The sequence below is a fragment of the Ptychodera flava genome, chromosome 1, assembly GCF_041260155.1.
Source record: "Ptychodera flava strain L36383 chromosome 1, AS_Pfla_20210202, whole genome shotgun sequence".
In the NCBI taxonomy this organism is placed as follows: Eukaryota; Metazoa; Hemichordata; class Enteropneusta; family Ptychoderidae; genus Ptychodera; species Ptychodera flava.
In genome coordinates this window covers 7,322,353-7,335,840 of record NC_091928.1, presented here as the reverse complement: position 1 = coordinate 7,335,840, position 13,488 = coordinate 7,322,353, and the positions used below count along the sequence as shown (strand labels likewise).

Below are 13,488 nucleotides of genomic sequence, written 5' to 3'. Positions count from 1 at the left end.
GATTAATTAGGAAGGTTCATTACTGTGCAAATTTAAAATGAGTTGACACGAACCTGATAAACGTCTTTATTGACTATTAAAGCAATGTGAACTTAACATCTTCTGTAAGTTTCATGAAATGTGATGAATCGTTTCTTACAATATCAGCCTAATTACTAAAATTCATTAAATATGTAAATCAGTTAATTGAAATAATACTGCTACATATATTTGCAAGCCATTACATAACTGAAAGATCAATATCTGTGCCACACTTTATTGAATATAATGAAGTTTGTCTGGACATATCATTCTAATTAGGAAAGTTCACTAAATATGCAAATTTAAAAGTTAATTCATATGACACTGATAAACGTCTTTATTCACTATTAAACAAATAGAGCTCAACATCTGTACCGAGTTTCATGAAATTTGATGAAATTTTTCTTGACATATCAACCTAATTATGAAAAAAGCATTAAATATGGACATAAACAGTCAATTTACATGATACTGCTAAATGCTTTAGCATGCTATTTCAACACTTTGTGATCAAGACCTGTACCAAGTTTCATACTATTTGCTGCAGCACTTCTAAACCTATCAAACTAGATTTGAAAGTTAATCAAATATGCAATTTGTAACTAATTGACAATAGTGCTTAATATCTTCACTCAACATTAAAGCACTAAGAAATCAACATCTGTACCAAGTTTCAACAAATTTAGTGCTGTATTTCAGGACATAGCAGACTAATTAGGAAAGTTTATTAAAAAAGCAAATTAGTAATTGATTAACATGACACTTCTAGGCGTCTATGTACACAGTTATAGGACTGTGTGTTTAAGAATTGTACCTTTTTAATCAACTTTGTTGCAGTTTTTTAAGACATTACACCCTAGTCACAAACATTCATCGAATATGCAATTTGGGTATTAATTAACATGATCCAGTTAAATGACCTTGTACACAGTTATGAAAAATTAATTAATTTATGAAAATTCGTGAAACATGTAAATTAATGAAAGAACAATATTGGCATATATCATTGTGTGCTATTAGGGCTGTATATGACCAAGATCTGTACAAAGTTTCATCAAAGGTAATGCAGTCTCTCCAGAAAAAGAGCTGTTTTTCAAAATCACTTATTTTGCAAATAAGCACTTATTATGCATGCCATGTTCAAAATTATAGACGTACATATGTATACCACAGCACAGCACAGAGCGGTCATCTGTACTCAATGTTTAATGTCATACGATTTTAAAGGACTGTCGATTTGTCAAACAAAGTCCATTCTTCTTGTAGGTTTAACCGATCAAATAAATAACAACGCGATCGGAACTAACTTGGGATAATTAAATTTTCATATTTTTACATTTTCTCTCAAGTGTTAGGTGCTCTATAGCCGATTGTTAATCATAAAAACAAGTGTGCACCTTAAAAAGGAAAACATATGAACTTACATTTGCAGGTTACACAGACATTACTTCACCATCCAATTATCCCAAATTAGTTCCAATCGTGTTTAAAGGTATACTGTCACCTGTTCCAATTTTGCCACGGTTACCATGGAAAGAGAAAATCTAACCAATCACAGATTTTAAGCGGGTGGCCGCTTTTTAAAAACAGCGCCCTCACATGGGCATTTTTAATACCAAGGAACCATATATTGGCATATTTAGGTATAGGTGACTGTATACCTTTAACGTGTCACTTCTTGCAGCAGAAAGAATCAACACAGGAATTCGAACAATTTTTTTTTATTTTTTTTCACAGCAGCAGTTAGGTCTCATAGATGACACAACGTCGAGAAAACCGAGTCCTAACTCACATTTTCAGTCCTAACCACTGATGTTATCTTTGGATTTGACACTTTCATAATATGATCGAAACAATTTACTTTAGTCGTTTGAATAATACAACTGATAAATTAATAATACTAACTTCTACGCAGAAAATGATTTTACAAACATTTTGATATCCTGTATAAATGGCGGTCAAATGTGGACTATTTATGATAAAACAGTCATTAGAAATTGGTATTGTTTCTGGTTTGTTTGAAGGGATGTGCGAATGAAATATCACTATGTTTTTATGAGTAAATCGATTTCAAAACAAAAACTGGAAACAACAAGCATTGATAAAGCAGGATGAAAATTTGTCATTGCTTTTAATATATTACACAATTATACATCTAATTTAGTAATTTTATGAGCATAAATTTGACTGACTATACCAGACGGAACATCAAGTCATATACCTTTAGAAAGTCAGTTGTAACACTTTATCACAGTGGAGCTTTGATGGCTATTGATCAACGTTCGACTCAAGTATTGCCTCGCCTTCAATTATTTTCACACTTGAAACATGTTTCGCGTAATAATTGGAATGTGCGTCTACGAAGCAGGAACGCCACAAAAATCGAAAGCCCTTGAAGACCATTGAGAATGATGTACACGTAATCCAACCAATCTGATTGAATGAAACTGTCAACTAAATTAAGACTCCATGTCAGACCCATTATTGTTGTTATTTGTACCGCGAAGACAACATGGCGTGTAGTGAAAGACTTGGAACGGTGTTTTTTCATTTGCACTTCCGATTTACATATTATGGTGACGGTAATTATAAAACATATGACATTAAATACCAGAATCAGAGCTACCGGAACAACAAAAACAGCCATCAAGGGTGTTGATCGGCCAATCCAACACACTGGACCCTCGCTGTATCCGATCTTAAACTCATATGGCCCTATGATGTCTATTACCACGCATCCGGTGACAAGCACAAGAGGTAATACCCAGGCGAACGAACAGTAAATCCAAATTAACCGGTCATTATGGTTTACGGTAAGCTGTTTTGAAATGTATGCAAGATCAAAAGACGCTACAGCCATCCAACAGAACGCAACCAACCAGATGTAATGCGACACAATTGCTGCTACCTTACAGATCGCCTTAAATTGGGGAAGGTCAACTACAGTTATAAACAAAACGTGGGCAATTAACAGAGCAATTGCCAAGTTTAGTATAATCTTCCCGGCCCTACCTCTATTTTCCTTTAACAACACAGTGACAATAATGGTAGCAAGAAAGCAGCCAATTGAAAGCACTGAAGTTGTGAATGTTAAAAGTTTCTTTGAATATGTTTTGGTGTTTAAATCCCAAAAGAAGACACTTTTCTTGTCAAAATGACATAAAAAGCATGCAAACCGTCTTCAGACAAAAGATATTCCTGTGGTGAGTAATGCATCGACCTGTAAACGATGTCCTCTCCAATCATTTCAAAATTTTCTTTTCCAACTTTAATGATAACACCTTTTGCACAACTAATGTTCGAATCATGCCTTAAACAAGCCCCAAGTGTAGACCTGATGCTTACAATACCACCACCAACTTGTTCATAGTGACAGGCCCTGTATTTCAGTTGCTGAAGATGATCGGGCGACTGTTTGTTGATATTTGAAAGAGAACTTGACGGAATGGTTTCTGATTTGTGAAACAAAATAGTTGTATTTAGAACGGTTTCTTCCTTACTGTCGTTACATAAATTGTTCCGTATTTGTTTGAAAGAAACATCTAAAGCAGTGACGTCCTGTGGGAGGAAGTAGTATACATGTTCTTGCCATGAGTCCAGACACGTTTCCCTTAGAACTTTTGCTAATGTCACAGAATCGACAAAAACAGAATATTTTAATAATACTTTCCGACTATTGGAGGGTGACGGCAACATTTGAAATTCTAATATTTCTAAACCGTTAGTTGCATTTCGGTACAAATTATTGACAAGCATTGCTGCATCCGTTTCTATCTTACTGGTGTTTAGAAATTTGCCAGGTGAAGTGAATTCTAACCGAAGTGTGAGCAATGATTCGGACAAAGCACCGACGGCATTATGATTTGAGACATTGCTTTGTTGAGGTGGCGAAAGTTTGGTTTGTTGAAGGCGTTGTAGATTTAGGGCAGTACACTTCTCTGTAAAGACATCAAATACTTCACCATCTGCGCAGCTAAATTGCTGTGTAGAGGAAACATGTCGTATCTTCATGTCATAATTACCTTGAACATTAATATTGAACAGTATGTCAAAGGTCCATAGTTTGATTCGACTTCGTATATCGCGTGGAATTCCGCAAGCGAAATTATCGGGGTTAAATTCTTCCTCATTGCACAAAGCACAATATACATTTTTGTAATACACAAGATAATCATAGTCCTTCATAACCTTTGCGGTGTGATTTTGACAAAGCTCAACGAGAGCGCTATTAGTTCCGTTTGGACAGGTTCCTATGTAGTAATGGCAATAGAGGTTGATGTTTTCAAGTGATTCTGGTATCACAGGTAACAGTTTGCAAGAAGGGATTGCTCTTAACTTAGAAATTACACTTAATGAATCTGTTTCAGTGACACTGATAACATCTTCTGCAAACAATGGGCACTCCCACTTCAGTTGCCCGAACTGCATATCATTCGGGTTGACTCCATGGCAAAGACCACAGTAGATGTTCTTGTATACTACACTATTATTTCCGTCAGATTTGATCGCTGTAGTTACTTCTAGCATAGTTTTACCTGAAACGATAAACATTGCCATATCAGTGTACTATTATCTCCAACGTGCTGTATATGGCTATGTCGATTCCAACTGAAAATTGTACGTTTATTTACAGAAAAAGTATCTTAGATATCACAGTATTGCTTAGAAGGTATGGCAAACAATTGCGTAAAGAATGAGCTTCAATTCCACTGCTGACAGATTCCTTTGTACGCGTCGTTATTTTAACTCAGTAATAAATGCACTTATTAAACACGTTTGTACTGTATAGGAATATAAAAGTATCCCCCTCTTCTGTCAATGTTCGTAGCAGCTATATTGTTGTTCAATCATAAAGAATCTGCCTCGAAATCGTTACTTTTCCGAATTATGGCACCATAAAAATGTCACCGTATACACAGTGTAGATTTATGTCTTATCTGCGCAATATTTGATGCTTATATGTGTTTTTCATCAAAGTAAATGAACTGATCAACAGAAAACAAAGACACTCTGCTATCAGCATCTTAAAATGGTCGACAGAGACGGCACATACGTATTATATATTACATATTACACTGATGGAACTTGGGGTAACCACGCATAGACACTTATAAAGTGATACCATTTTTGAATTGCGACTTCAACGCTCTCTCTCTCTCTCTCTCTCTCTCTCTCTCTCTCTCTCTCTCTCTCTCTCTCTCTCTCTCTCTCTCTCTCCATTTAACTATGGTAAAAGACAAGATCAACAGATGTATTTGTAAAACAGCAGATTGTGACTTAAACATTATATTCGGTGTGCACATTCCTGCACTTATGTATGCAATGTGGAACACCTAGAACTTTGACCCAGCTCACATATACACCACTGTTGATCAGTGCAATACCTAGCATTACATCATACTATCGAGAATGGAGATTTTTCGGTTTGCAATTAAGATAGCAATGTTCGAGCCTGCATAGATTAAGGAACAGATGTGTAAGCTGAGATATAATTAGTCAAAGAATGTGTTGGAAGATAACATAGATTAAAGAACTGCACGAACATTGAAACATCAAATCATGTCTGTTATCGGTGACGTGTAATATACATATAATGACGAAACATTGAATACAATGCAATCGGAATCATTTTAAAGAATACGATATCAATATTCTTTCACTGCTGTTGAAACTCAAAAAAATTAAATACGGTGATAACAAAAACAAGGTGTTAGGTTGAGTTTGCCACAAATCCTAATTGTTAAATTGACTATTTTCAACAATCAAAATAAGGTCATGATTGTAAACCGAATCTCAAGGCTATCGGACGAGAAGAGGTCAAAATATAATCGTATACATATGCAAATTACATCACAATTATTGACGAATCTAAAAGTCAGCATCAGCTTTATGCTTAAGGTGGAGCTGCATGTTGCCAACACAGATTTTTTCAAAGCAATATTTCTCATCAAAGATGACAAGGAAACCCCCTCATACTATATATATTCAAAACGCAGAGACTCTTAAGTTTAGTATCATGGTAGCAGTAGTTTACTCAAAAGATGAAGTGGGTGTATATTTGGGACAAAAAAACTTAAGGTATTAATGATAAAAATTAATTTAAGTCAAAAACTTGACATTATTTTCTGAAATGTAATATTTCACTTGAAAGAAGAGTATATGTAGAAAAAAACGACTGTTTTATTTTGCATATCTATTCTCATTCTAAAATGGCAGGGGTTTAAAGACTGACAATCAAAAAATTGATTAAAATCATGATAAGCAAAATTAAAATGCCTCTTATTCAAAATGTAAGAACTTTATTGCCGAACAAAATAATCGTTTGTTAAATAGCATTTAAAGAACACAATGTGAAAATTTCAGAAAATTTGATCCAGCCAGAGAGGAGTTAAATTCTTTGGAAGTTTCGAAATTGGGAGGAAAAACAAGCAAGGAAATCGGGTGATCTGCATACATTTACATAAATTAACACTTCTTTAACACGCAACTTTCGACTGCTTAACAAGCTATAAGGTGAACCCAACCAATATTTTAATCTTCGTAACAAATTAATTACAATTGAATAAATATTTACAAAAAAAGTGATTTTTGAGTAAAATATGCTGTTTTGGCTGCAGCGCCCCCTTAAGCAAGCAAGAATAGTATCTAGTTATTTTCAGGATTCCAATGGTCGAAGACGGAGTACAACGATCGAGTGGTTTCACCAGTCGATGGCATGAGGGAGGTAGAAACACCGGAAGACGGAAGTTGCGACATTTGACACTATGCTGGCTCATATCTTGTTTACGGGAGCGAGCAAATGGGCAAGTTGTGAACAAAATTTGCTTGTTTCCACAAATCTTCGCTGAGTGTCAAGATCGATTGATATACTGTCATACTTGAATTAAGTCTAGCCACTGTGATTTCAGTACATAAATGCTCCAGCATCAAAGTTGGGATTTTTAGTCCGTTTAAATTTCCAAGGCTTTCATTTGGTAGACAATAAACTCGCTTATTAACATCATTGGATCTTTGTGTTGTTCATTATGTTCCCTCATTTGGGTAAAGGTAACGGAGATACACTCATGGATACATATCGGATCAAGAATATTTGATTTATATAAGTGATGAACCTTTGAATGAAACGAGATTTATTTTTCATCAATATTGATCTGGCTCCAAAGTCAAAGTAGTAAACCGAGCGACGATTCGTCGTGGAATGATGGATGTCTTAATGTCTACTTCGGGAAATATTCTTGAAATGTTACGAAATGCTATTGGGGAATTTGTAGTAATTGAATGGTGTATTTTTACGTCCATGATATATTGTACAAATAGAGAAAATTCTCGCCAAAGTTTGTGCAGTCGTTCACAATTTATAAACATTTTTTTAAAATATTACTTTTGTAAATAAACAAAAAATATGCAAGCCATACCAAACAAAAGTAATCAGTTCTTGCTATTCCCATTTCAGATTTCATTCAATCCCATCAACCGTTCTTGAGATATCGTACCAACAAAAAGACATAACACACATATACACAGATTGGCATACATACAGACAGAGAGATCGCTGCAACATCAGCCTATATATGCGAAACGTGAGCTAAAAAAAGCAGACACACGTGCAAAAGAAAAGATTACTCTCATTAGGCACCTGCTTTGAATTTTGTACGTTCAGGATGCGTAGCAGTTGTGCGCCGTGCACTGGTATGACTCAATTTAAGTTGCCGACAATGCAGAGTTTTATTACATTAATGATGTGATATACATGAATGAAGAGGCTTCTTTCATACTTTGATGCAAATGCACTTGTGCAATTTATTATTTGAGGAAACAGAATTTCGTTTCTTTATTATTATTGTCTTATAAACATAAATCATTCTTACCTGTACTATTTTCACATTTAGCTCTTATGTCGTCATTAGGCCAATTTCTTGGACATCTGTAAGTCAAAATTTGTCCACCATATTCTGAACCAGACTCCATACACCGCCTAGTGTCCGCAATATTTTCAAATTCGTTCGATTCATTAGGACATACCGATTGGTAGTCGTGACAACAGTCGCCGTAAATAACGCACTCAGGTTTACAGCTGCACATAACCATATTTGTAGTGATTGCAGGTACTTGCGTTTCATCAATGCAGTTGATGTCACCATTTGACAGACATGACTCGATTGGTCTGTCTGTGAATGAGTTTCGGCACTGTAAAGATATTGGGTCGATCAGCATTGTTGGCAGCAACTGCTCTACTCTGGGCTGTGGACCACGTCTTGTTGTTCTGTAGCTTGAGTCAGTTTGAAATGACGCAGTGGGCTCTTGTGAAACTCGCTCATCAGGTGTACGCCGGCTTCGTGCATGGCTGGTAATTTTAACTCTTGAGGTGTGAAAACTCTCCCTTGGACTTGGGGGTGTTCCGAGCTGTGGTGTAGTCATATTGCACCATGCTATCATTCTTTCATTTCCACAATGAAACATAACAAGGCACAGGAAACACCACACGGCCTTCATTTTGTGATTTTCAGTACCTAGAGGAATATACGTTGAAACAAAGGTACATTTTAATTAGCATAAATGCTCATACATCATAAAGTAAACATTTAACACGTAATGATTTTTAAGAAGACCAGTATTTTTGAGCCATTAGTCCCACTAAAAACTGTTTGCGATGACATAAATTTCATACAATTACGCATTAATCACACAAAATCTAATTCTACTTTATGAAAAATATGAAAACGTAGGACAGAAAAACATTCCCCTGATTGCTAAACATATAGTATTTCTCCTTTGTGTAAATATGTCAATGACCTTGTATTATGCAATACGCGAAACGTACAATACAACGTACGTTATGAAAGGTAATTATATTGTTTGGCCTGTATCTCGTCGTATTCCAGTGATGTAGTCGTATTTGACGAGATGTGCATTATACATGCGTCCTCCGTTATGAATGTTTTTGTTGAGATTTTTCGTAAATACAGGAAAACTCTATATACATCTAGAAGCCGAACATTCTTGCTCCTTAATGTATTCCTCTATTGTAGGTTTTTAAGGGGGCGATTGCGATCATATCCTTTATTGATACTATTCCGCGGTGGGACTATAGCTCTTCACGGGAGGGATGGTTGTCAACGTTCAGTGTGAATTAATTTGCTTTTAAGCTGTCGACAATTACAATTTGAAGGATGTTGATAGATAGTAAGAATAAAACATTGATTTGAGTATCAATGATAGATCCTTTCCGTTTTAGCAAAAAAAGTATTTCAACTATCATATCCTGACTGTAAAGTAGACCGTGGAAAATTGTACCAAGCTCGTGACATTGCAATTTGTGACCCGATTCCACGTGTCAGCTGTTTTCAGCGGGGCAAAGATCGAAGCTGTTTTTTAGCGAAACAATTTCCAACGCTTCCACGAATGCAACTTAAATGTAGTGGTCAGCAAGAATGCTTAGCACCAAAATAATTGTTTGGGATGTCTCTTATGTCAATTCATTGTAAAGTGATCACAATGTTAGTACTGGAATTAGACTAACAAGAGAACAATATGGCCACTCAACTCCTGTACGAATCTTGCATATAAGTACCTTATCTCTGTGGTACATTTTAGTCGTAATATCAATTTGTGTTGGTTGACGAATAGTAGTGCTAAATGCAATTGAACTAACCAGGTAATACAAGTCAATTAGAGAAACTTCTAATCAATGTTAATGACATTGTGCCGCTGGGTCAATAAATTTTGAAACCATTTACGGAAATCATGAACTCAAATGAAGTTTGTCAAAGCATATCCGAAAACTGGCTGAGAAATTGTCGACCTTGTATTGATGGGCATGTACACTGTTTATGTACCAGTACGAATGGAATTATAGTTAGCTAAATTTGTAAATGTAATTTGGTGATAAACATGGCTATTATGAACACGAGTGAAACTAATTTGGGATAATTGGATGATGAAGCAATGTCGATTTAATCTACAAATGTAACCTCATCTGCTTTTCTTTTTACATTACATACTCGTTTTTATGAGTAATTTGCAATATTACAACATTCAGCTGTACAGTACTAACACTTTTGGAAAATTTGAAAAATATGAAAATCATTTTATCCAACAATAGTTCCAATCGTGTTTATGGGAAAAAGAATCATTATGATAATTTATTCACTTTAAATAAAAGTAACAGTAATTAAGTGTTGTTTATGACTTGCTTGGTAAGAAAACTGGCCCTGATAAATTACGAGACCCCTCAAGGTTAAGGTAAACGGTGCTGAAGATATTTTGACTGGCCAAGCTGACGTTGTCACGGTGTTTTGATTTACGACTTCTATGTTCGAGATGGCGGAACGTGGCAAATAACATTCCACATTCTGCAAACGATTTCAGGAATAACCTCGGTCTGCCAATGCCAAACTCATTTCCTCCAAGCAGCAACAGACAATAGGCTCAGTCACAATCAGGGTGCTCTAGAGTGTTTCACTTTTGTCAAAATTTCATCTTGTAGACACATATCTAAATTTACTAAATTCACAAAGCTTAAGGTTTGGTACATATTTGCTTGAAAAGTTGTGAACCAAACTTTCTCAGTATTTCCATGGCAACCAGTTCTTTATTGTGTTGACACACCGTCACGGACACTACAAAATATTATGAGTTGATGGAGAAATAACATAGTAGACTATACAACATTTGTACAAATATTCTTTTAAAGTTTAACCTGAAAATATATACATCTGTTGTAGAAAAAAGGTGAATGTATCAGGATTTAACCCAGCTTTGCATGATTTCCTGCAAAATGATTTGTTACGAAAAAAAAAGAATTTTTCATTTTTTTCCCCATGAGCTTATGATTCCTCTAGTTTACAGATTTGCCCTTTAGTACATTTAAATTATTTTTTACTGCAATTGTTGAAGTCTTTAGAAAACATTAATAGTATTTACAGCAAAATTTTGCTCATTTTTTGTTAGTTTTCTAGTCATTTTTGTAGTATGGTAAAAGCGTCACGGACACTACACATTCGGGAATATATGTGTGATAACAAACTATTGTTTATTATAATCAGTAAACCTGTAAAAACAGTAAAATTACAAACTAATCAAAAACATATTATTAAGGAAGTTTGACATAAAGAATATTTGTAGTACTGGTATTTTTCAATAACCAGAAAATTTTATCAGAAATACAACACTGAATGCAAAAATTCTTGAGATAACTGGTATGTAGACAATGATGACTGGTAGGTAGCAAATGCTATACAATGCAAAACTGTCCTAGTAACACTAAAAAGTGAACAATAAATTATTAACTGAACATTTGGTTTCCAACATATTATTGTGATCTGTATTTCAGTAGCGTCACGGACACTACACATTTGAATACTTAAAGGGGCAACTTCTTTATCAGTTTTAACAGACAATATTAAACACAAATTCTATAAATGAGAAGTCTTATTAAAGTCATGAAGATATAATTTAATACTCTCTTGCCACTCATAGTGATATTTGTAGGTGACTGGAGTATTTTAAGTATTTGGTCAGCATCTATTGTGTATAAGGGGGAAAGAGGTTGCAAATCTGACTATTTATGGTGGTACTGCAGTAGTGTGGGCTCCATTATGGATCTTTGTCAATAGTGATGTATATAAGGGGAGGATTTATGTCCCGTAATGTTATTTTTCTGTTTTATCCCTTGTTTGCATTATAAGGTTGTATTATTTGTGTTTGATAAAATTCAGTCGTGTGTTGTTTGTTTATGGAAAGCTATGACGAGACATAGTTGGATCTAGCATGTTGTGTCTTTTGAATGATGTGATCCTGAAGCAATGTTTCAAACCCCAAGTGAGTGGTTTCTCCTCAGTCGCAAAGTCCTGTCTTTCCTAAGTTGTTGTGTCAGATATTTTGATTTTTATATGCTTGTTCTTGTTGTCGTTTTCATGTGTTATTGGCTTAAAAAAATAAAGCCAATATTTACATATTTTTATCTTGTGTTGAGATTTTTTTGTGAATTTTGTTTTTGGCAAGTGTGTCTTTTATGTTTTTGTTTCTTTTGTAGGCTGTTATTGGGGGTTCAGGGAAAAGGGTTTTTAATGTTTCGTCCTTTTCAAGTTCCTCCCAATATTTTGCAAGACTTCCTTTCAAGTCTTTTGTTTTAATGTATGGCCAATATGTTGTTGTGAAGATTAGATTATTTGTTGTTTTCTTCTTTTTTTTGTACTTTTTGTTGATTTCAATTCCTGTGTTTGATTTCTGTTGTAATTCTAGTTATTTCTTTTTCCGTGTATTCTCTGTAAATTAATTTGCTTGTAAAGAAATCAACAATCTCCTCGTTTGGGTCATTGGATGTACAGAAGTATCTGAGAATTTCACCTTCAATTAGTCCTTTAAAATTTGATTTGGGTAACATGATTCTCTGTGCAGGTATTGGAATGTTCCAATTAGTTTTGTGTGGATTTTAATATCCAAAATATTTTCTTGGTTGTGCCTTTGGCCCTTCCAAATTTTGACGTCGAGAAATGTTATTTTTTTGTAGTGATTTCTTAACTGTAAATTTAAATGTTGGTGCTTTTTGTTTAATTTATGGCTGAACTCTACCAGTTGGTTTTGTGTTCCAGTAAAAATTATGAAAATGTCATTTCTGAATCTTTTCCAAAAGTGAATCACATTTTAGTATAAAGAGATAATTTCCATTTCCAGTTTATGAAATGCAATCATGGCAATCCCCAGCAATGCATTTCAGCCCATAAAAAGCCACATATTTGGCGGTAGAATTCATTGTTTAATAGCCCAAAGACTTGAAAGAAAGTCTTGCAAAATACTGGCAGGAACTTGAAAAGGACGAAACATTAAAAATCCTTTACCCAAACCACACAATAATAACCCACAAAAAGAATCAAGAACATAAAAGACACATTTGCCAAAACAAAGTCCACAAAAAGAGACAAAACATTAACAATAATCTCAACACAAGATAAAAATAGAGAAATTTTGATGTTATTTGTAGCCAATAACACGTGAAAACATTAACATCAACAAGTATAACAAAAACAACAAAATATCTGACACAACAACTTAGGAAAGACATAACTTTGCGACTGAGGAGAAACCACACACATGGATTTCCAAACAGATTTCAGGATCACAGCATTCAATAGACACCACATGATAGATCCGACTATGTCTAATCATAGCTTTCCCTTAACAACCAATACACGATTGAAATTTCATCAAACACTTATAATACAGCCTTATAACGCCAGAAAAGGGGTTAAAACAGAAAAATAATTTGAAGGGACATACACCCTCCCATTATATGCAACACTGTGGACAGAGATCTGTACTGGAGCTAACACTACTGCAGCAGCATCATAAATAGTCAGATTTGCAACCACTTCCCCCTTATATAATTCAAAAACACATTTTCTTTTGTTTTTAAAAGGATTTATTATGGTCTATGAAGTTTACTTCAGATGTCAGGTGAATTTAAAT

General features: G+C 34.7%; 1 protein-coding gene across 1 annotated transcript; it reads right to left on the bottom strand.

Annotated features, from left to right (window-relative positions):
- Positions 1–1,277: 1,277 nt before the first annotated feature.
- Positions 1,278–8,535, bottom strand: LOC139129262 (uncharacterized). The gene is made up of 2 exons (XM_070694907.1): positions 7,890–8,535; positions 1,278–4,556 (listed from the first exon to the last, which is right to left on the bottom strand). The coding sequence occupies exons 1-2, from the start codon at positions 8,512–8,514 to the stop codon at positions 3,142–3,144; spliced, it is 2,040 nt and encodes a 679-aa protein (XP_070551008.1). The 5' UTR covers positions 8,515–8,535; the 3' UTR covers positions 1,278–3,141.
- Positions 8,536–13,488: the final 4,953 nt, after the last annotated feature.